Genomic DNA, 23812 nt, shown 5'->3' with positions numbered 1-23812 from the left:
CAGGACTTTTTAAAATCCCTAGTTGGATGAATTAACTGACTTTCAAGTGAGAACTGTTATGGTGTGACTATTCCACTAACAGTGATAAAAAATAATTCCATTGAAAAAACAATTGACCAGAAAGTAGCACATGCAATAAACATCATTAGAAAATTCCTAGTGCAGAGGAGAATTCTCTTGCTGATTTTCTAGTTGATAGGTTTGAGATAAGTGTATTACACTGATAGTGCTTTTCCTGTGACTAAATCAAACCCTGTGACTGTAATGAATGAGATGTGAGAGGAGTGTATCTGACAGTCCCTGGACTCCACAGATACAGAGCCTAATAGCCTGTGGTGTCAGCAGCACCTGCGTTACAGCCAAGCCATGCTCATCTCTGCTAATGTCTGGAAATTGCTCCCTCCCTCCCTCCCTCGCTCTCTCTCTCCCTCCCTCCTTCCTTCCTCTCTTTCGCTCTCTTTTTTTCTTAATTTTTTCTTTCTCTTTCTCTGTCACTCTCTCTATCCCTATCTATCTTTCTATCTCTCTCTCTCTCTCTCTCTCTCTCTCTCTATCACACTCTATCCCCCCTCTCTCTCTCCCTCCCTTACCTACCTACCCTTACTCTCTCTCTCTCTCTCTCTCTCTCTCTCCCTCTCTATCTTTCTATCTCTCTCTCTATCTCTATCCCTATCTATCTTTCTATCTCTCTCTCTCTCTCTATCACACTCTATCCCCCCCCTCTCTCTCCCTCCCTTACCTACCTACCCTTACCTCTCTCTCTCTCTCTCTCTCTCTATCCCTATCTATCTCTCTCTCTCTCTCTCTATCTCTATCCCCCTCTCTCTCTCCCTCCCTTACCTCTCTCTCTCTCTCTCTCTCTCTCTCTCTCTCTCTCTCTCTCTCTCTCTCTCTCTCTCTCTCTCTCTCTCTCTCTCTCTCTCTCTCTCTCTCTCTCTCTCTCTCTCTCTCTCTCTCTCTCTCTCTCTCTCTCTCTCTCTCTCTCTCTCTCTAGGCCTTCCTCCACTCTGAGGGTCATATGGATGATGGGCTGACCTTGCAGCGGTGTCAGCACGAAGAGTCCCGTGCTGCTCGCATTATCCGTAACACCACCCGCCTCTTCAGTCACTTCATCAGGTAGCACCACTATCACCGGTACACCTAATATCACCGCTACACCTAATATCAGCAGCATACCACCCTGCATACCACTGCTGGCTTGCTGAAGTAAGCAGGGTTGGTCCTGGTCAGTTCCTGGATGGGAGACCAGATGCTGCTGGAAGTGGTGTTGGAGGGCCAGTAGGAGGCACTCTTTCCTCTGGTCTAAAAAGATATCCCAATGCCCCAGGGCAGTGATTGGGGACACTACCCTGTGTAGGGTGCCGTCTTTCGGATGGGACGTTAAACGGGTGTCCTGACTCTCTGAGGTCATTAAAGATCCCATGGCACTTATCGTAAGAGTAGGGGTGTTAACCCCGGTGTCCTGGCTAAATTCACAATCTGGCCCTCAAACCATCACGGTCACCTAATAATCCCCAGTTTACAATTGGCTCATTCATCACCCTCCTCTCCCCTGTAACTATTCCGCAGGTCGTTGCTGTAAATGAGAATGTGTTCTCAGTCAACTTACCTGGTAAAATAACGGATAAATAAATATCACCGCGACAGCTAATATTACCACTACACCTAATATCACCGCTACACCTAATATCACTGCTACACCTAATATCACCACTACACCTTAATTAACTGATACACCTAATATCCCCACCTCACCTAATATAACCACTACACCACTATCACCCTACACCTAATATAACCGCTAAACCACTATCACCGCTACACCACTATCACCGCTACACCTAATATCCCCGCTACACCTAATTTCACCGCTACACCTAATTTCACCGCTACACCTAATATCACCGCTACACCTAATATAACCGCTAAACCTAATATAACCGCTAAACCACTATCACCGCTACACCTAATATCACCGCTAGACCTAATATAACCTCTATACCTAATATCACCAATAAACCACTATCACCGCTACACCCACTATCACCGCTACACCCACTATCAGCGCTACGCCTAATATCACCGCTACACCACTATCACCACTACACCTGATTTCACCGCTACACCTAATTTCCTAATATCACCGCTACACCTAATATCACCGCTACACCTAATATCCCCACTACACCTAATATAACCTCTGAACCTAATATAACCGCTACACCTAATTTCACCGCTACACCTAATATCACCGCTACACCTAATATAACCTCTGAACCTAATACCACTATCACCTCTACACCTAATATCCCCACCTCACCTAATATAACCACTACACCACTATCACCCTACACCTAATATAACCGCTAAACCACTATCACCGCTACACCACTATCACCGCTACACCTAATATCCCCGCTACACCTAATTTCACCGCTACACCTAATATCACCACTACACCTAATATAACCGCTAAACCACTATCACCGCTACACCTAATATAACCGCTAAACCACTATCACCGCTACACCTAATATCACCGCTACACCTAATATCACCGCTAGACCTAATATAACCTCTAAACCTAATATCACCAATAAACCACTATCATCGCTACACCCACTATCACCGCTACACCCACTATCAGCGCTACACCTAATATCACCGCTACACCACTATCACCACTACACCTGATTTCACCGCTACACCTAATTTCCCCGCTACACCTAATATCACCACTACACCTAATTTCACCGCTACACCTAATATCACCACTACACCTAATATCACCTCTACACCTAATATCACCTCTACACCTAATATCATCTCTACACCTAATATCCCCACCTCACCTAATATAACCACTACACCTAATATAACCGCTAAACCACTGTCACCGCTACACCTAATTTCACCGATACACCTAATTTCACCGCTACACCTAATATCACCGCTACACCACTATCACCACTACACCTGATTTCACCGCTACACCTAATTTCCCCGCTACACCTAATATCACCACTACACCTAATTTCACCGCTACACCTAATATCACCACTACACCTAATATCACCCTACACCTAATATCACCACCTAATATAACCTCTGAACCTAATATAACCCCTACACCTAATTTCACCTAATAATATCCTCTGACACCTAATATACCTAATTTCACCGCTACACCTAATATCACCGCTACACCACTATCACCACTACACCTGATTTCACCGCTACACCTAATTTCCCCGCTACACCTAATATCACCACTACACCTAATTTCACCGCTACACCTAATATCACCACTACACCTAATATCACCGCTACACCTAATATCACCGCTACACCTAATATCCCCACTACACCTAATATAACCTCTGAACCTAATATAACCGCTACACCTAATTTCACCGCTACACCTAATATCACCGCTACACCTAAATACACCTAATTTCACCGCTACACCTAAAACCACCTAATTTCACCGCTACACCTAATATCACTGCTACACCACTATCACCTCTACACCTAATATCACCGCTACACCTAATATAACCGCTAAACCACTATCACCGCACCTAATATCACCGCTACACCTAATATCTAAACCACTATCACCGCTACACCTAATATCACCGCTACACCTAATATCACCGCTACACCTAATATCACCGCTACACCACTATCCCCGCTACACCACTCTCACGCTACACCTCTATCACCGCTACACCACTATCACCGCTACACCATTATCACGCTACACCTCTATCACCGATACACCACTATCACCACTACACCGGTACACCACTATTGCTGCTACACCACTATCACCGCTACAACACTTTCACCGCTACACCACTATCACCACTACATCACTATCACCACTACACCGGTACACCACTATTGCTGCTACACCATTATCACCGCTACAACACTTTCACCGCTACACCACTATCACCACTATCACCTTTACACCAATATCACCACTATCACCACTACACCGCTACACCATTATCACCGCTACACCACTATCACAGCTACACCACTATCACCACTATCACCGCTACACCCACTATCACCGCTACACCTAATATCACCGCTACACCTAATATCACCGCTACACCACTACACCTAATTTCACTGCTACACCTAATATAACGCTAAACCTAATATCACCGCTACACCACTATAACCGCTACACCTAATATCACCGCTACACCTAATATCACCACTACACCACTATCACCGCTATCACCGCTACTCCACTATCCCCGCTACACCACTGTCACTGCTACACCACTATCACCACTACACCGCTACTCCACTATCCCCGCTACACCACTGTCATGCTACACCGTTATGCCACTATCACGATACACCACTATTGTAACGATTCTCTTGATGTGAAGGAGAGTCGGACCAAAATGCAGCGTGATGATGATTCATGATATTTTAATAAAGGAAAACCTATACATGAAAAACTACCAAAATAATGAAATGTGAAAACCGAAACAGCCCTATCTGGTGCAAACACAGAGACAGGAACAATCACCCACAAACACACAGTGAAACCCAGGCTACCTAAATATGGTTCCCAATCAGAGACAATGACAAACACCTGCCTCTGATTGAGAACCATATCAGGCCAAACATAGAACTAGACAAACTAGACAATTAACATAGAAAGCCCAACCAGATCACACCCTGACCAACCAAAACATAGAAACATACAAAGCAAACTATGGTCAGGGTGTGACAGTACCCCCCCCCCCCAAGGTGCGGACTCCGGCCGCAAAACCTGAACCTATAGGGGAGGGTCTGGGTGGGCATCTGTCCGCGGTGGCAGCTCTGGTGCTGGACGTGGCCCCCACTTCAGCGTAGTCTTAGTCCCCCACCTTGTCCGCTTCCGTGACCTCCTAGCCACGGCAACCCTACTTAATAACACGGGACAGAGGGGCAGCTCGGGACAGAGGGGCAGCTCGGGACAGAGAGCAGCTCGGGACAGAGGGGCAGCTCGGGACAGAGGGGCAGCTCGGGACAGAGGGGCAGCTCGGGACAGAGGGGCTCTTCAGACTCCGGCAGCACAGGAGAGGAGGAAGGCTCTGGCAGATCCTGGCTGACTGGCGGATCTGGAAGAGTCTGGCTGACTGGCGGATCTGGAAGAGTCTGGCAGACTGGCGGATCTGGAAGAGTCTGGCAGACTGGCGGGTCGGGGAAGAGTCTGGCAGACTGGCGGGTCTGGAAGAGTCTGGCTGACTGGCAGAGCTGGAAGAGTCTGGCAGACTGGCGGATCTGGAAGAGTCTGGCAGACTGGCGGATCTGGAAGAGTCTGGCAGACTGGCGGATCTGGAAGAGTCTGGCAGACTGGCGGATCTGGAAGAGTCTGGCAGACTGGCGGATCTGGAAGAGTCTGGCAGACTGGCGGATCTGGAAGAGTCTGGCAGACTGGCGGATCTGGAAGAGTCTGGCAGACTGGCGGATCTGGAAGAGTCTGGCTGACTGGCGGATCTGGAAGAGTCTGGCTGACTGGCGGATGTGGAAGAGTCTGGCTGACTGGCGGATCTGGAAGAGTCTGGCTGACTGGCGGATCCTGGCAGACTGATGGCTCTGGCTGCTCCATGCTGACTGGTGTCTCTGGCTGCTCCATGCTGACTGGCGGCTCTGGCTGCTCCATGCTGACTGGCGGCTCTGGCTGCTCCATGCAGACTGGCAGCTCTGGCGGCTTCTTGCAGACTGGCAGCTCTGGCTGCTCCATGCAGACTGGCAGCTCTGGCAGCTCCTTGCAGACTGGCAGCTCCTCGCAGACTGGCAGCTCCTCGCAGACTGGCAGCTCCTCGCAGACTGGCAGCTCCTCGCAGACTGGCAGCTCCATGCAGACTGGCAGCTCCTTGCAGACTGACAGCTCTGGCTGCTCCATGCAGACTGGCATCTCCGGCTGCTCCATGCAGACTGGCAGCTCCGGCTGCTCCATGCAGACTGGCAGCTCCGGCTGTTCCATGCAGACTGGCAGCTCTGGCTGCTCCATGCAGACTGGCAGCTCTGGCTGCTCCATGCAGACTGGCAGCTCTGGCTGCTCCATGCAGGCTGTCAGCTCTGGCTGCGCTAAACAGGCAGGAGACTTCGGCAATGCTGTAGAGGCGGAAGGCTCTGGCAGCGCTAAACAGGCGGGAGACTCCAGCAGCGCAGGAGAGGAGGAAGGCTCTGGTAGCGCTGAACAGGCGGGATACTCCGGCAGCGCAGGAGAGGAGGAAGGCTCTGGCAGCGCTGGAGAGGCGAGGCGCGGCCTGATGCATGGTGCTGGCACTGGTGGTACTGGGCCGAGGACACGCACAGGAAGCCTGGTGCGGGGAGCTGCCACCGGAGGGCTGGGGTGTGGAGGTGGTACTGGATAGACCGGACCGTGCAGGCACACTGGAGCTCTTGAGCACCGAGCCTGCCCAACCTTACCTGGTTGAATACTCCCGGTCGCACTGCCAATGCGGCAAGGTGGAATAGCCCGCACTGGGCTATACAGGCGAACCGGGGACACCGTGCGCAAGGCTGGTGCCATGTAAGCCGGCCCAAGGAGACGCACTGGGGACCAGATGCATAGAGCCGGCTTCATGGCATTTGGCTCGACGCTCAATCTAGCCCGGCCGATACGCGGAGCTGGAATATACCGCACCGGGCTATGCACCCGCACTGGGGACACCGTGCGCACCACTGCATAACACGGTGCCTGCCCGGTCACTCTAGCCCCCCGGTAACCACAGGAAGTTGGCGTAGGTCTCCTACCTAGCGTCGCCATGCTCCCTGTGAGCCCCCCCCAATACATTTTTGGGGCTGACTCTCGGGCTTCCATCCGCTTCGCCGTGCTGCCTCCTCATACCTGCGCCTCTCAGCTTTCGCCGCCTCCAGGTCTTCTTTGGGGCGGCGATATTCTCCAGGCTGAGCCCAGGGTCCTTCACCGTCCAGTTCGTCCTCCCATGTCCATTCCTTCTCTTGCTGCACCTTGGGGCGGCTACACTCCCCTGGTTTAGCCCAGGGTCCTCTCCCGTCGAGGATTTCCTCCCAAGTCCAGAAATTCTTGTCACGCTGCTCCTGCTGCTGCTGTTGCCTGTTACCACGCCGCTTGGTCCTGTTGTGGTGGGTGATTCTGTAACGATTCTCTTGATGTGAAGGAGAGTCGGAACAAAATGCAGCATGATGAGGATTCATGATATTTTAATAAAGGAAAACCTATACATGAAAAACTACCAAAATAATGAAATGTGAAAACCGAAACAGCCCTATCTGGTGCAAACACAGAGACAGGAACAATCACCCACAAACACACAGTGAAACCCAGGCTACCTAAATATGGTTCCCAATCAGAGACAATGACGAACACCTGCCTCTGATTAAGAACCATATCAGGCCAAACATAGAACTAGACAAACTAGACAATTAACATAGAATGCCCAACCAGATCACACCCTGACCAACCAAAACATAGAAACATACAAAGCAAACTATGGTCAGGGTGTGACAACTATCACCGCTACACCACTATCACCACTACACCGCTACAACATAATCACCACTATCACCACTGCACCATTATCACCGATACACCACTATCACCACTACACCATTTTCATCGCTACACCACTATCACCACTACACCACTATCCCCGTTACACCACTATCACCGCTACACCACTATCACCACTACACCACTATCCCCGTTACACCACTATCACCACTACACCACTATCACCACTGCACCATTATCACCGCTTCACCACTACACCGCTAAACCATTTTCACCACTACTAAACCACACAACCAAAATATAACTAATCATTGACTGAAGTGTAATATTCATGCTGTCTGCGTAAAGCCCTGTAGATTTGAATGCGCAGCAGCAGTTGAGCTTGTGGCCTGTGAGAATGGTCCTCTATGGATAGCACGGCCCCCAGACAGCATGCTGCCTGCCTTGCTCAATGACCCAGTCCCTAGCCAAACAGGACAATAAACATCTCATGCCATGAGGCCACGCAATGGAATGGAAGAGAGTGCAATGGATAGAACAAGTATTAAACTGGCCTGTGACTGTGACTGTGACTGTGACTCAAACCCCCTCGGTGACGTCAGTCATTCACACATGGCTGACTGGCTTTCACCACTGTCCAGACCCAGACCGCCTCTTGTGAGCTGTACCTTTCCACACACCCCTCCTACTCTGTGTGACAGAGTAGGCACTATTTTTAGCTCACACAGAAATAACATTTCAGCATGGATGAACCTCAAGGCACAAATTATGTTCACTTTGGCAGTCACTCCTTGAGTCATATTCTAATACTGGAGTTTGGTGTTGTTATGAAATCTAATGGCATCATTATGAAACCTACTGATTATATAATGATATAGTGATATAAATGAGCTGCTCTCATTATATTATGTTGTTTTGATGCTGAAAAATGGAGTACTTTCTAATAGTCATCTGATGAAGATAATCTCTTCTCCTGTTCCAGAGACCTAGACTGTCTGGGGGGTAAGAACCGTGCATCAGTAGCCCTGCCCATCGATGAGGTCCACCAGACTCTCTACGACCTCATCACCTACTTCCAGCTGCCTGATGCTGAGCTGGAGCACGAGGAGAAACAGATCATGCTGCGCTCTCTCAAGAACCGACAGAACCTCTTCAAACAGGAAGTGAGTTCATCCACACAGGAAGTGTTGCATCGCAATCCTGCATGGCGGTTGGTTGGCAGCAGAGGACAATAAAAGTCAAAAGTCAGGTTTTTGCAGGGACCGGGCGTTGACACAGTGTTCGCAATACACACTGTTTTTAAAGGCTAAATCAATAGATTCTATAGTATTTCAATGGCGCATTGTATTTCAGAGCATTGCTTTTTAACTGTCAGCAGTTTTGCTCTGAGTTTTTCTGTGGTGACAATAATGCCTTTTGATAAGCCTCTCGGCCCAACATTTCTCTTATCAATTATAAAATGTCAGCTTCCTTCCCTTGTGCCTGTAATGTCAAATACTTAACGTCAACTACTCTCCCTAACTCAAACAAAAGCCGCTGCTATGGATTTTATTTTCCCCCAGTGGTTCACTATGTCTTCAAGCAATAAGTTGATAAGTTGAATTAATGTAAAATAGCTGTATGCTGTATTTATGTTATGTTTACATAACTAGTATTACCATGGATCCTGCCCTTGGAATGCTGCTATAACTCATCTATATCCTAGCCTACACACTTTTCCATCATTTTATTAGCATCTCCAAACTGCCCTTTTCCATCCCACTCTCCCATATATCCTGGTTATAAGGTAAATGTTTCAGTATTGACAGCTGACATAAATAACTTGCAATGTCCTTTCTCACTGGGCTTGCATACCTCTTAGCATGTCTGAGGTGGGACCAAGTCATTGTTTTACAAGTCACAAGTAAGTCTCAAGTCTTAGCACTCAAGTCCCAAGTCAAGACAGGCAAGTCCGAGTCAAGTCTCAAGTCCTAAACTTTGAGTTGAGTTGAGTCCTAAACAAGTCATAATGTGCTCTTCACCAAATGTAATACCATTTCATATGTTTAACAAGAGTAATAGTTAGTATATTACATTCATGCAAATCATGAATGCATTTAAAAATATCTATATATTTATTACTTTCCAAATAAATGTTATATTTCCATGTAAATACATGGGGGGGTCTTTCTCATGGGTGGCCATGAGAAAGACGCCCCCCCATAGTGATTGACAATCGAGGATCGCTATGGGACGCAATTGGGCGATGTAGGCTTGTACACAATCGCCCAACATTAACACACGCAAACACACTCTCTGTGTGGTTACAGTGGGATTTAGGCTACCAAATGCCTAGCCAGTTGTAGCTCAATTTTGGGTGCAATGATCACGTTCCTACACTGACTGACTGTGTGGAGGTTCATTGATTTAACGTTATGTTAGCCTACATGCTACACTAGCAAAGTTATAAATTATATAGCTGTCGGCTATATTAGCCACGACTTACCGTTCTTTGTGCAGCTTCAAATGTCGAACAAAGTTAGAAATTGTTGTGCCTCCGTCTGTAATTTTGTTCCCGCATGTTTGCGTTTTTCTTGATACAGTGTCGTCGTTATATCCGAAAATAATAATTTGGGGTATCATCTTTCCAAGGGCTCCATCTGAATTCAGCCGCCGACGTTCCTCTGCATTGGCACGCACAGCTTTTTCTCAGTGGGCACAATTTGATTGGCTGCTGTCCGATTCAAACTGTAATCCATTAAATGAAGAGTTGATGCTCTGCAAACGTTTTTTAATAGCATCATTTTTTATATTTGGGCTTGGGGAGGGTATCAAGTCAGGTCGAGTCAAAAAGTCCAAGTTAAGTCACGAGTCATTGGTGTTAAAGTCAAAGTCGAGTTGCAAGTCATCATATTTGTGACTCGAGTCACATGACTTGGGCTCCAGTGAGACTCGAGTCACAAATATGATGACTTGCAACTCGACTTTGACACCTCTGCGGATCAGTATTATTACCATTCTAGATTAATCACCAAGGCATGTAGTGGGAGTAGTGCACAATATAGGGAAAATGGCACCATTTTGGAAGCACCCTAGGAGCTGACATGTGATGATGGGTGCGACTGTGTTTCAGGGCATGCTGACTCTGGTGTCCTGCTGCATCGACCGTCTCAACGTGTACAACAGTGCAGCCCACTTTGGGGAGTGTGCCGGGGCAGAGGCTGGGGCTTCCTGGAAGGAAATCCTCAACCTGCTCTATGAGCTGCTGGGTGAGAGAGACAATAGAAGAGTTCATTGTCCTCCAATGAGGACAGAGTCTTATACACAAGTCATCACGCCAATACTGTAACAGTGACATAAAGAGTCACAGTAGGCCAAGACAAACAAACACACACACACACACACACACACACACACACACACACACAATTTTGATTACAACTCTATGATCTACATACACAGGTGATTGAGACTCAGTCTCACCTTTCACTACTGTTTAGGGAGAGATTACAATGGTGAAAACAACACACATGCACGCAAACACACACACACACACACAGTATTCAGTCACAGGTACCAGAGGCATTGTAGCCTGCCACTAAAGCCCTGGCCATCCCAGCGTTGCTCTTACCAACCACAGGCCTGCGTCTCACTGCTGCGCTGGGATTATTTGGGATACCTGAGCTGGTATTTACAGAGCTGTTTCTGGTCCTCTAGGCACCCTGGGGTGGTGTTTCCCTAACTTACACTGCTGTTTGCTGTCTGTAAGGATGCCTCAGCAGACATGCACTCTAGCACACACACACACACACACACAGTCAGCCTGTGTAATGGATTTCCTCCTCTTCGTCTGAGGAGGAGTAAGGATCGGACCAAAGCGCAGTGTGGTAAATGTTCATGATGATGTTTAATTAAAACTCAGAACACTAAACAATAAATGACAACGTGAATTTACCAAAACGGAAACAGTACCGTGTGGCCCAAACACTCACACGGAAACAAACACCCACAAACCAAAAGTGAAACCCAGGCTACCTAAGTATGATTCTCAATCAGAGACAACTAACGACACCTGCCTCTGATTGAGAACCACACTAGGCCGAACACAAAAACCAACATAGAAAAACAAACATAGACTGCCCACCCCAACTCACGCCCTGACCATACTAAAACAAAGACAAAAACAAAGGAACTAAGGTCAGAACGTGACAGCCTGACCTTTGCGATCTCATTCAATCTTAAATTATAGGACCAACAAAAAAATCTATTCTACAGTGTATCCTATCATCAGCTAGCATTAACACAAAGTTACACGTTCACTCTATGAGTACACAGGGGCTGAAGTTGGGTGCTGGGAGTGGATAAGGATAGCATGTAGATTTCAGGTCTGTGAGAAGTGCTTCCAGGGCTTCTTCCTGACTGTACATCTCCCACAGCACACAGAATGTCCAACACACACTCCTAGCCAGCCTGGACTGTGCCATGCTCACCAGTTGGCTTTCTAACCCATAAGGAACCACACCATCCCTTCTCACCATTGTATTTGGTTGTTGTTTGGTCACTCTGTTATCCATGTCCTTACTTAAGACCTAAAATTGCCAGAATCACAGACCAGTCCAACCGTTCATGGTAGTTGGACATTACAGCCATTCCCTCACAGTGGCAGAAGCGTTTCTTTGTCTCAGAAGCTTCCCAGCTCTAGTGTCTGTGTCACTGTCTAAGCCCTTCTGTTCCCCTCTGAGTGTGTCCTTCACAGCGTGTTTACATGGTGCTTTCTCCTCATGGGGAGCATTAGTGTGCAGACCACGTCCCCCTTCTCACATTCCTTCCTTCATGCACCTGCTCCAGCTAAATGGATTTTGGAGCTAGGCTTCCTCTCGTCTGTTTGTCTGCACTGGGTGACCCTGTCATTTTTGGCTTGGACGACTCTCCTGTGCCCCCGATGTCACGCCCTCCCTCTGCACTCTGCTGCTTAATTAATATGGATGAGGATTAGGAAATAGACACTACTTTTTCCTTGGCATGGAGTGTGGTTTAAGGTGTGCGTTTTGGGTGACGTGGTTGTTGTGTAAGACGTAAGTTTTGGCAGTGTTGTTGGCTGTAGGTCAAAGACATCTTCATAACTATGTAACATGTCTCCTTGGGTTTAATATGTTGTGAAAGATGTACAGTAATGTTCGGTAGTGTTTTTCTATAGTTGCTAGGTTTTCTGTACTGTAGGTCAAAGATCAGCAATTTGCATTATCCTCTTCAAACTAGCCAACTGTGTATGAATGTATCTCCTCCCCTTGACCAGTGACCTTCTTGTCCATGTGTCCTGTAGCGGCGCTGATCCGAGGCAACAGGAACAACTGCACCCAGTTCTCCAACAACCTTGACTGGCTGGTCAGCAAGCTGGAGAGACTCGAGTCCTCCTCAGGTACCATGATGATGACATGTTTAAAGCTCTGTTTGTCCTTGACCTACCGTTCCTTCGACTGCATGCTGACTGGACAGGTTTGAAAAGGTGATGTGTAGTTGGATTACACTGCTGTAAACCCCAGACCTGGTGTTTAGAGTCCTGAATGGGTTTAGTTATGCTTTACTATGTATCGTCACACCCAGAAGCATGCGTTTAAGGAACGTCCTTTCGTGTCTTGTTCCCTTCTCTGTGGCCACGGCAGGCATACTGGAGGTTCTCCACTGCATTCTAACTGAGAGCCCGGAGGCTCTAAATATCATCCAGAGAGGACACATCAAGTCCATCATCTCCCTGCTCTACAAACATGGACGCAACCACAAGGTGAGCTGAAACCGGAGGAGGAGCTGTATCAAATATCACCATGATCAAGTGGATGTAGCGACATTGTTTGTTATTTTGATAACATTTGTCCATCACAACAGTTATAAAGCACAGTAATTCACTCATGAATCTGCGTTTTATTAGTACACCCAGTGCTGACAGGGCTGCAGAGAGTTGATGAGTTCTTGTTGGGGCTGGGCATTTGGTTGTTATGTGTATAGAGATCAATATATTTGCATTGAAATTAGATCTCCAGCGGCAGGTTGCCATTTATTGTCATGAATCTTGCCCTGGAGGCAGCTTTGCAGAGTGGTCACTAACTGGCACAGCCACAAAGTAATAAAATCTGATTTTAAACCTAACCATAACCTTAACCATGCTGTTAAACCTAATGGCTAACCCTAACCTTAAATCTAACCTGTACCCCTGCACATTGCCTCGGTACCGGTACCCCGTGTATATAGCCTCGTTATTGTTATTTTATTGTGTTACTTTTTCTTATTTTTTACTTTAGTTTATTTGGTAAATATTTTCTTAACTCTTTTTTGAACTGCACTGTTGGTTAAGGGCTTGTAAGTAAGCATTTCACAGTAAGGTCTACACATGCTGTCTACACATGCATGTGACAAATAAAGTTTGATTTGATTTGAAATCTGTTTTGGCGACCCGACCAAATTCACATAGAAATGTGCATTATAGATCTGTCATTCTCATTGAAAGCAAGTCTAAGAAGTGGTAGATTGATCTGTTATTTTCTATTTCTATGCTTCCTGTAATTAAGTTTAGTTTTTGCGTGTTTTACTTTCAGTTTTGTACTCCAGCTTCAAACAGCTGAAAATATAATATTTTTGGTTATGGAAAATATATTTCACAGTGGTTTAGATGGTACAATGATTCTCTACATTATACTAGCTTCTTTTGTCACATAAACTGAAATTAGGAAAAACTATTAGAATTTTAGCAACAGAAAATGAATTGATTTCTGCATAGTCCACCATTAAATTAAGCAAATTTTTGTTTTCATAAATGTTTACAATATAGCCAATTTTGACTTTGCAGCTGGCCTATCTAGTGAAAATCAGTCAGCTCTGCCTCCAAGGCAAGATTCATGACAAACGTCAACCTGCTCTCCAGTGGGCTGTCATCTCCTCTGTCATAAATCACAGTTGATGTATCATTTGGCTGTGGCCCCTTATGAAGCGGTGGATAATAAAGCACAGGTCTTGGCCTGGCGCCCTTGGCTGCCGGTCCTTGCCCATTTAATTCCTCTGCTTTGTAAAGCCAGGTTGGGCTCCCATGCATCAAAATGATATTACTGGATATGGTTTCACCCTGATTAGCATCTCTCAGTAATTATGGCTGGCTGCATTAATAGCTGCATAAAAAGGTTCCCTCTAATAGCAACATGAAAAAGGACTACGGATGAGTTGGTAGTCCTTAGTGCTCTCTCTCTCCCTGTCTCTCCCTCTCAGGGTTTGAATGGGTTAGATGAGCTGTATTCTGTACTCAGTGATTAGGGAGCTGCTGTATTCACCCCCTCTCTCTCTTCAACCTGCAGATTCTGGATGTGCTCTGCTCCCTCTGTGTGTGTAACGGGGTGGCTGTAAGAGCCAATCAGAATCTTATCTGCGATCACCTGCTCCCTAAAAGAGATCTGCTTCTCCAGACCCGATTGGTCAATGACGTCCAAAGGTAACAAGCCATCCAATCCCAGCCCGGTATAATTAGATTAATGCGCTACTGGTTGTAATATAAGAGTGATAGATAGTGTTGGTTATTCTTCTCTTTGCTGTGTTTGTTTGATGGGATTGTGCATAGTGCCTAAAGAAACATCAATCACAATTATATGATTAAACCCTAATCCGAGTCTCTGATACTTGGCAGCATGAGGCCCAACATCTTCCTGGGAGTGAGTGAGGGCTCGGCCCAGTATAAGAAGTGGTACTACGAGCTGACGATTGACCAGGTGGACCACTTCTTGACCAGCGACCCCTCTCACCTGCGTGTGGGCTGGGCCACCAACAAGGGTTACGCCCCTTACCCTGGTGGAGGGGAGGGCTGGGGGGGCAACGGGGTGGGGGACGACCTCTACTCTTACGGCTTTGACGGACTTCATCTCTGGTCAGGTGGGTATTCGCAGTAGATGTTTGCTTTCATCTTAACCTAGCTGCTCCACATTAAGTCACCTGATTCATAAATTATGAGAAGTAACCCAGGGCTAAGACCAGATTGTGTCTAGACAGTGTGTGTGTCCTACAGGGTAAATCGGTCTGCTCTGCCCAAAGAGTGTGTGCTCATGTGTGTGTGTCTTGTAGGTCATATTTAAGTGCTGACACTGGTTTATTGCAGGTCGTATCTCCCGGGCGGTGGCTTCTATTAACCAACACATCCTGACCTCTGAGGATGTGGTGAGCTGTTGTCTGGACCTGGGAGCTCCCAGCATCTCCTTCAGGATCAATGGACAGCCCGTACAGGGCATGTTCGAGAACTTCAACATCGATGGACTCTTCTTCCCTGTTGTCAGCTTCTCTGCTGGCGTCAAGTATGTGTTTGTCTTAGACACACACCTATGTCATTAACATGAATGAACACGTATACACACCTACAGAGCACTCTTCAAATATCTTCCTCTCCTCCCTCTAGTCTGCATGAAAATACATCTAATCCCTCCCTACATCATTTCCTCTATATACTGTATTAAACCTTAAGGGCTCAGATGCAGGTAGAGGCCATCTTACCCACTTGTGTTGCCATGGCAACTTCAGATGATATGAATGACGTCTGCTAAATGAAATTTCAGGCCCCAGCAAGCTTCACAGGATTTCATGATCGACTCCGTTTTTGCAGCAAAATGGCATTTTACTATTCTGAACTTCACTCTGTGCCAAGATGTGACACTTGACAGTTTCAGACATTTCCATTCACATCAAATTCCACCCAGGGCTGCAAGCTACACTGTATATCAATTACCACAATCAAATTTGCGGAAGCGTTAATCAAAATTAACATAACCTCATATTTATAGAAATTCTGTCAGCGTTATTCTGCATTTGTCTGTGTGTGTGATGTTACGAGATGCAGGCCACATCAGATCATGTAAATAAGGAACCCTGTGGGGCTTGAACATTTCCTGTGCTGGCCATGCTATGCCATGGCACAGCCAGTCAATGTGCAGCGACACGTGTTAATAATTGATTGGTGCACTACACTCAGAATGGACTTGGAGTGAATGCGTCATCGTCACTACTACTTCAGCTGCTATTTCAGACAGGGCCCAGGAGGGCTGCTGAGTAGTGGGCTGAAATGCTGCATCATTCTCAGTGTGGGGTAAGTCATAGTCACTCTCTGTTCTACTGGGCTCAGCTGGGGTGTGGTTAGAGATGGGCTGGGGCTCAGTTAGAGATGAGCTGGGCCTGGGGCTTGGGTAGAGCTGGGCTGAAGCTGGGGCTTGGTTACAGCTGGGCTGGGGCTCAGTTGGAGCTGGGCTGGGGCTCGATGGGAGCTGGGCTTGGGATCGGTGGGAGCTGGGCTGGGGCTCGGTTAGAGCTGGGCTTGGGATCGGTGGGAGCTGGGCTGGGGCTCGGTTGGAGCTAGACTTGGGCTCGGTTGGAGCTGGGCTGGGGCTCGGTTGGAGCTGGGCTTGGGATCGGTGGGAGCTGGGCTGGGGCTCGGTTGGAGCTAGGCTTGGGATCGGTGGGAGCTGGGCTGGGGCTCGGTTGGAGCTGGGCTTGGGATCGGTGGGAGCTGGGCTGGGGCTCGGTTGGAGCTAGGCTTGGGATCGGTTACAGCTGGGCTGGGGCTCGGTTGGAGCTGGGCTGGGGCTCGATAGGAGCTGGGCTGGGGCTCGGTTAGAGCTGGGCTTGGGATCGGTGGGAGCTGGGCTGGGGCTCGGTTGGAGCTAGGCTTGGGCTCGGTTAGAGCTGGGCTGGGGCTCGGTTGGAGCTAGGCTTGGGCTCGGTTAGAGCTGGGCTGGGGCTCGGTTGGAGCTGGGCTGGGCTGGGCCTCAGTGGCTCTATGCTCTGCTCTAATCATCTCCTCTAACCCCTCCACCAAAATCAACCCATCAACCCTCTTCATCACTTTCAAGCTCATGCACATACTGAACACTCTAATTGACTAAGTCGCCCTCTCCCTCTAGGGTGCGTTTCCTGTTGGGCGGTCGTCATGGCGACTTCAAGTTCCTGCCTCCGTCAGGCTACGCTCCGTGTTACGAGGCCCTGCTCCCTAAGGAGAAGATGAAAGTGGAGCCAGTGAAGGAGTACAAGAGGGACATGGAGGGGGTCCGAGACCTGCTGGGGACCACACAGTTCATGTCCCAGGCCTCCTTCATACCCACCCCTGTGGAGACTAGCCAGGTAACAGGGGTATGGCATTCAGCTCAGAACGCGTCATATTAACTGCAACATGGCTCATCTGAAACACAGTTACAGTGATTATACTGCATGTTTGTAAGGATGTTGTACAATCATACCTACAGAGGAAGGGTTTCCAAATATCCACAAATGTATGATTGATGACATAAGCCTGCTGTACTGTCTACAAACAGATGCCGTTTATCGACGACACAGATTCTTTGTGTTCTCTGTCTCTCAGATCGTCATGCTGCCATACCTGGAGAAGGTCCGGGACAGACTGGCTGAGAATATCCACGAGCTGTGGGCCATGAACAAGATAGAACTGGGCTGGTCTTATGGGAAGGTAGGAGACCTCTTTAACACTGATGTAGAGAATAGAGTCACAGAGCACTGGCAAACCCTTTTGGACAGTCCATGTCATTGGCTTACATAGGAACGACATGATACACTATGATGGGTTATCACTCAGCTGATCATTTCAGCCAATATAAACATGAATACAATTGTATTATGAAATACAGTACACATCAGCTTGCACATTTTTGTTTGTGTTAAACAATTATTAATATACTGTAATTGATCTATGTGAAATGCATTAACCCTAAACTAAACGTACAAGTTCTACCATCATTAAAGCAACAAAACAAGCCTGTACACCATTTTGCTTTCTCTTTTATAATTTGCGGTACAAACCAAACAGAGGGTAAGTGAAGAATACTCCTGTCTTTCTCCCATTGTGCTCCTCATACCATTCATTCTAGAGACTTCATTATAGTTTGTTTGTAGGGGTCTTTTTATTTTTCTCTTGATTCATCAAGTCCTGTTTCTTGGTTTCATGTGAGTAGATGATTGCCAAAGTGACCTGAGGTGAGTTCAGTTCGCTTGAACGTTTGCTATGTTGTGGGACGGTTTGTACTGAGTGACACGTTTCTCCAAAACGTTCTTGTACATTCTTGAGCAGACTTTGAGGTACGTTTGCTCCCGTTTGGTGGGAGTGGAGAGGTGTGGCTTGTTGCAGTGAGTGAGTATTTAAAGGGAAGTCGCAATGTTGACAGCTTTCCCCAACCCACAATCCAACCCCTCCATGTTTTTCAACTGGTCGTTCAGAACAGCACCGTTTCCCCTTAATTGAACGTCCCAGAACGTAAAAATGTTCTGAATGTCCCAGAACGTAAAAACGTTTTGAACGTCCCAGAACGTAAAAACGTTCTGAATGTCCCAGAACGTAAAAACGTTTTGAACGTCCCAGAACGTAAAAACGTTCTGAATGTCCCAGAACGTAAAAACGTTTTGAACGTCCCAGAACGTAAAAACGTTTTGAACGTCCCAGAACGTAAAAACATTCTGAACGTCCCAGAACGTAAAAACGTTTTGAACGTCCCAGAACGTAAAAACGTTCTGAATGTCCCAGAACGTAAAAACATTTTGAACGTCCCAGAACGTAAAAACGTTCTGAACGTCCCAGAACGTAAAAACGTTTTGAACGTCCCAGAACGTAAAAATGTTTTGAATGTCCCAGAACGTAAAAACGTTTTGATCGTCCCAGAACGTAAAAACATTTTGAACGTCCCAGAACGTAAAAACGTTCTGAATGTCCCAGAACGTAAAAACGTTCTGAATGTCCCAGAACGTAAAAACGTTCTGAATGTCCCAGATCGTAAAAACATTCTGAACGTCCCAGATGTAAAAACATTCTGAACACAGCCCTGTTGTGCCCTACTACCCTTAAAGGTGTAGACAATCAATATCAGAAACAATATGCAAGACAGCTCTTATGTCCATATTACAAATGTGATGGAGTTGTATAGAGTAGACCCCCTGGTTCTCTCAGTCTTACTGAATGATTCTCTCAGTCCTCCAGTCCCTTCATCCACCCTTTCCCCATTTGTAAACTCCACTGTGACAGCCAGCCATTCCTTCAGTTCCAACATCTTAATAAAGCCTTTTATTTGGGGTGAGGACATCTATTACGCCGGGGTCAAGTTCTCTCTCATTCATTATAACAGAATTCTGCACCCCAGACATACCAGGTCGGCTTTTATATGTGATTTTAACGAGACCTTGTTAGCTCAGGCCAGGTGACATTGTCCTGGCCGGCTATAGAGCTCGCTTCACCAGGGAGGCATCAGTGTGCTGAAGCCAGGCTGAACCGAACTCATACAGTACCTGGACAGCACTGGTATTGTATTCCACTCTCCATAGAGCACAGCTCAAGTGCTTAATAAAGAGGTGAGCGTTGTAGTTGCTGGGGTTGCTATGGGGTAGAGCTACCTGAGTCTAGTATTTGGCATAGCATAGTTATAATAGTTGTATCAGCATGGGCCATTGAAAGTATAAAAAGGGTCTCAAACAAGACGTGTGACTCATATGGAGGCTATTAAGAATGGCATGTACTTCTTTGTCCAATAGCACAGCCCTCTTTGAATGGACTGTAATAGGCTGCAGGAAACTCTGTTCGATAAAAGCATTCATGCAGGAGAGTTCTTGTACTATTCACAAAAGAGCTGCCTGGTGTTCATTTAGCTCACAAATAGCCATGTATGTGTACATGTTTTCTTGGTCAACATGGATGTAGTACTGCTTGGGCTGCAGAGAGCAGCCAGACGGATTAGTTGGCGTAAAGCACAGCAGTCAAGAATATAATTACTGACTTGGTAATGCAGACTCACACCTCTCTATCTTCCAAGAAAACATGCTCCTCCAACTACATTCATAACATGTCCACTAGACTAGATCATGTTGTCACTCCAGTACACCAGTAGCTCTCTATAATTAAGGAGACAACATACCTACTCCTCTGTTGATTCACAATTACCTTCATTGTGATTCAAATTATACTTATAGTTGTCTGTTGTGTTTTTTTATTTAAAACAATTCTTTTGGAGCATTTCTGCCCCTCTTCTTCAATACATGTACAGTAACTGAAATATTCATACGTCAACAATTATTTCTATGTGTTTCTCAGATAAGGGACGATAATAAGCGGCATCACCCCTGCCTTGTGGATTTTTCCAAACTGCCTGAAACAGAAAAGAATTACAACCTGCAGATGTCAACTGAAACCTTGAAGTATGTCCTGCATTATAAGTAACACTATATTAGACCCACTGAGAAAAGGAGGAAGACAAGGAGAGAGATATGACAGAAGGTGTGGGTGAACCAGGGGCTCAGTCAGGAAGTAGACTAAAGGCTCTCTCTGTAACGGCTGTTGGTGGAAGAAGGTGAGGACCAATGTGGAGCGTGGTTCATGTTCATCCTTTTATTAATGGAACTGAACACTGATTAACAAAAACAACAAAGAGAACAACCAAAACAGTTCTGTCTGGTGCAGACACAAAAACAGAAAGCAACTCCCCACAAACACAGGTGGGAACAGGCTACCTAAGTATGGTTCTCAATCAGAGACAACGATTGACAGCTGCCTCTGATTGAGAACCATACCAGGCCAAACACATAGAAGTACAAAACCTAGAACAAAACATAGAATGCCCACCCCAACTCACACCCTGACCAAACCAAAATAGAGACCCCCCCCCCCCAAAGGTGCGGACTTCGGCCGCAAAACCTGAACCTATAGGGGAGGGTCTGGGTGTGCATTTCACCGCGGTGTCGGCTCTGGTGCGAGACGTAAACCCCACGCCCACTTAGGTGGCACCTCTGGAGTGGCGACCATCGCCGCCGACCCCGAACTGGGGACGCTTACCTCGGGCTACGAACAGGAGGGAGACTCTGGCGGCGCCGGAGTGAAGGGCGACTCTGGCGGTGCCGGAGTGAAGGGCGACTCTGGCGCCTCCGGACTGACAGGCGGCTCTGGCGCCTCCGGACTGACTGGCAGCTCCGGACTGACGGGCGGCTCGGGCAGCTCCGGACTGACGGGCGGCTCTGGCAGCTCCGGACAGACGGGCAGCTCTGGCACCTCCGGACAGACGGGCGGCTCTGGCAGCTCCGGACAGACGGGCGGCTCTAGGCAGCTCCGTACAGACTGGCGGCTCTGGCAGCTCCGGACAGACGGGCGGCTCTGGCAGCTCCGTACAGACTGGCGGCTCTGGCAGCTCCAGACTGACGGGCGGCTCTGGCAGCTCCGGACTGACGGGCGGCTCTGGCAGCTCCGGACTAACGGGCGGCTCTTGCACCTCCGGACAGACGGGCGACTCTGGCAGCTCCGGACAGACGGGCGGCTCTGGCAGCTCCGTACAGACTGGCGGCTCTGGCAGCTCCGGACAGACTGGCGGCTCTGGCAGCTCCGGACAGGAGGGCAGCTCTGGCAGCTCCGGACAGGAGGGTGACATGGTTCTAGGAGCAGGCACAGGACTCACCAAGCTGGGGAGACATACAGGCGGCCTCTTCCTTGGCCGAGGCACCGGATGCACTGGGCCGTTGAGGCGCACTGGAGGTCTCGAGCAACGAGCCTGCACAACCCGTCCTGTCTGGATACCCCCCGTAGCCCGGCAAGTGCGGAGAGTTGGAACAGGCCGCACTGGGCTGTGCTGGCGAACCGGGGACACCGTGCGTAGGGCTGGTGCCATATAGCCCGGGCCGAGGAGACGCACTGGAGACCAGATGCGCTGGGCCGGCTTCATCCCTCCTGGCTCGATGCCCACTCTAGCCCGGCCGATTCGAGGAGCTGCGATGTAGCGCACCGGGCTATGCGTGCGCACTGGGGACACCGTGCGCTTCACCGCATAACACGGTGCCTGCCCGGTCACTCTCTCGCCACGGTAAGCACGGGTAGTTGCTTCAGGTCTCCTACCTGACTTCGCCAATCCCCCCCCTAAGAAATTTCTGAGGCTGCCTCTCAGGCTTCCTTGTCAGACATGTTCCCTCAAATCGCTGGCTCCCTTTTCCTGCTGCCTCCACTCTCCTGGCTGCCTCCACCTGTTCCCATGGGAGGCGACCCCTTCCAGCCAGGATCTCCTCCCATGTGTAGGATCCCTTGCCGTCCAGAATGTCCTCCCATGTCCATTCCTCCTTATAGCGCTGCTCCTCCTTACCTCGCTGCCTGGTCCTTTGGTGGTGGGTAGTTCTGTAACGGCTGTTGATGGAAGAAGGTGAGGACCAAAGTGCAGCGTGGTACATGTTCATCCTTTTATTAATGGAACTGAACACTGACGAACAAAAACAACAAAGAGAACAACCAAAACAGTTCTGTCTGGTGCAGACACAAAAACAGAAAGCAACTCCCCACAAACACAGGTGGGAACAGGCTACCTAAGTATGGTTCTCAATCAGAGACAACGATTGACAGCTGCCTCTGATTGGGAACCATACCAGGCCAAACACATAGAAGTACAAAACCTAGAACAAAACCTAGAATGCCCACCCCAACTCACGCCCTGACCAAACCAAAATAGAGACATAAAAAAGAAACTGCGGTCAGGACGTGACACTCTCCTGCTGGGCTCTCAGCACCTGAAACACCCCAGTGTTCCTGACATCGCCCACCTATCACCGTAGGACATCTGCTATTGATCCACTGACAGCCCACACTGACGCTGAGAAATGAAAGTTTCACGAGACAGAGAAGTGTGTGTGAGTGATGCGTGTGTGTGATTAGAGAGGGCGGCAAAGACTGCTTTGATTAACGTTCATCTACAGTGACATTGACACAACAGAGACAGACAGCGTGGGCCCCGAAAGAGCAGCCCCGCCCTTCTGCAATCACACCACATCTCTCCTTTGTCCTCTTACTATGACAAAGCAATGAGATCCTGCTGATAGTTGTACCTAGTGAATAACTCTTCCCTAATACGTCTTTAAAGGGATATCTATGGTTTCATAATGGACAAGGACATGCATGATTGAACAAATCATTACTCTCTTCACGTTGGTTCTATTGCCAGTCTGTGTGATTTGGAAATAGGGCAGAAACCCACCAGACCTAGTATCATAACATTAAGCCTGCTGATTATAGTATTTAGTAGAGTGTGAAGGCAATGTGAGTGTCTTAAACTGTCACTTACTAAGAACGCTGATCCTGTGTAGACAGATCTAATCCCCAGGTTGGGGAGTGTTAATATGTGTGTCTCTTCACAGGACCCTGCTGGCATTAGGCTGCCATGTTGTCCAGGTCAACGCCAACGCTGAAGAGGACCTGAAGAAGATCAAACTGCCAAAAAAGTAAGTGTACTGTAGAGTAACAGAGGATGGAATGGACAGAGAATGGTCAACATCAATAACCCA

General features: G+C 47.9%; 1 protein-coding gene across 1 annotated transcript in view; it reads left to right on the top strand.

Annotated features, from left to right (window-relative positions):
* The window catches only part of LOC112262170 (ryanodine receptor 3-like), a 157697-nt gene that overhangs the window by 70450 nt on the left and 63435 nt on the right, over nucleotides 1-23812 (top strand). Inside the window, exons 13-24 of the mRNA XM_042330038.1 lie at nucleotides 995-1116; nucleotides 8499-8679; nucleotides 10629-10764; nucleotides 12819-12914; nucleotides 13159-13277; nucleotides 14836-14969; nucleotides 15162-15403; nucleotides 15627-15819; nucleotides 17416-17632; nucleotides 17871-17975; nucleotides 20598-20701; nucleotides 23666-23749. Coding sequence (XP_042185972.1) covers nucleotides 995-1116; nucleotides 8499-8679; nucleotides 10629-10764; nucleotides 12819-12914; nucleotides 13159-13277; nucleotides 14836-14969; nucleotides 15162-15403; nucleotides 15627-15819; nucleotides 17416-17632; nucleotides 17871-17975; nucleotides 20598-20701; nucleotides 23666-23749 — 1733 coding nt within the window. The remainder of the gene's footprint in view (nucleotides 1-994; nucleotides 1117-8498; nucleotides 8680-10628; nucleotides 10765-12818; nucleotides 12915-13158; nucleotides 13278-14835; nucleotides 14970-15161; nucleotides 15404-15626; nucleotides 15820-17415; nucleotides 17633-17870; nucleotides 17976-20597; nucleotides 20702-23665; nucleotides 23750-23812) is intronic.

This window comes from Oncorhynchus tshawytscha, linkage group LG11 (assembly GCF_018296145.1).
Source record: "Oncorhynchus tshawytscha isolate Ot180627B linkage group LG11, Otsh_v2.0, whole genome shotgun sequence".
In the NCBI taxonomy this organism is placed as follows: domain Eukaryota; kingdom Metazoa; phylum Chordata; class Actinopteri; order Salmoniformes; family Salmonidae; genus Oncorhynchus; species Oncorhynchus tshawytscha.
The sequence above is the reverse complement of the archived record's forward strand: the minus strand, read 5'-3'. Positions and strand labels throughout refer to the sequence as shown.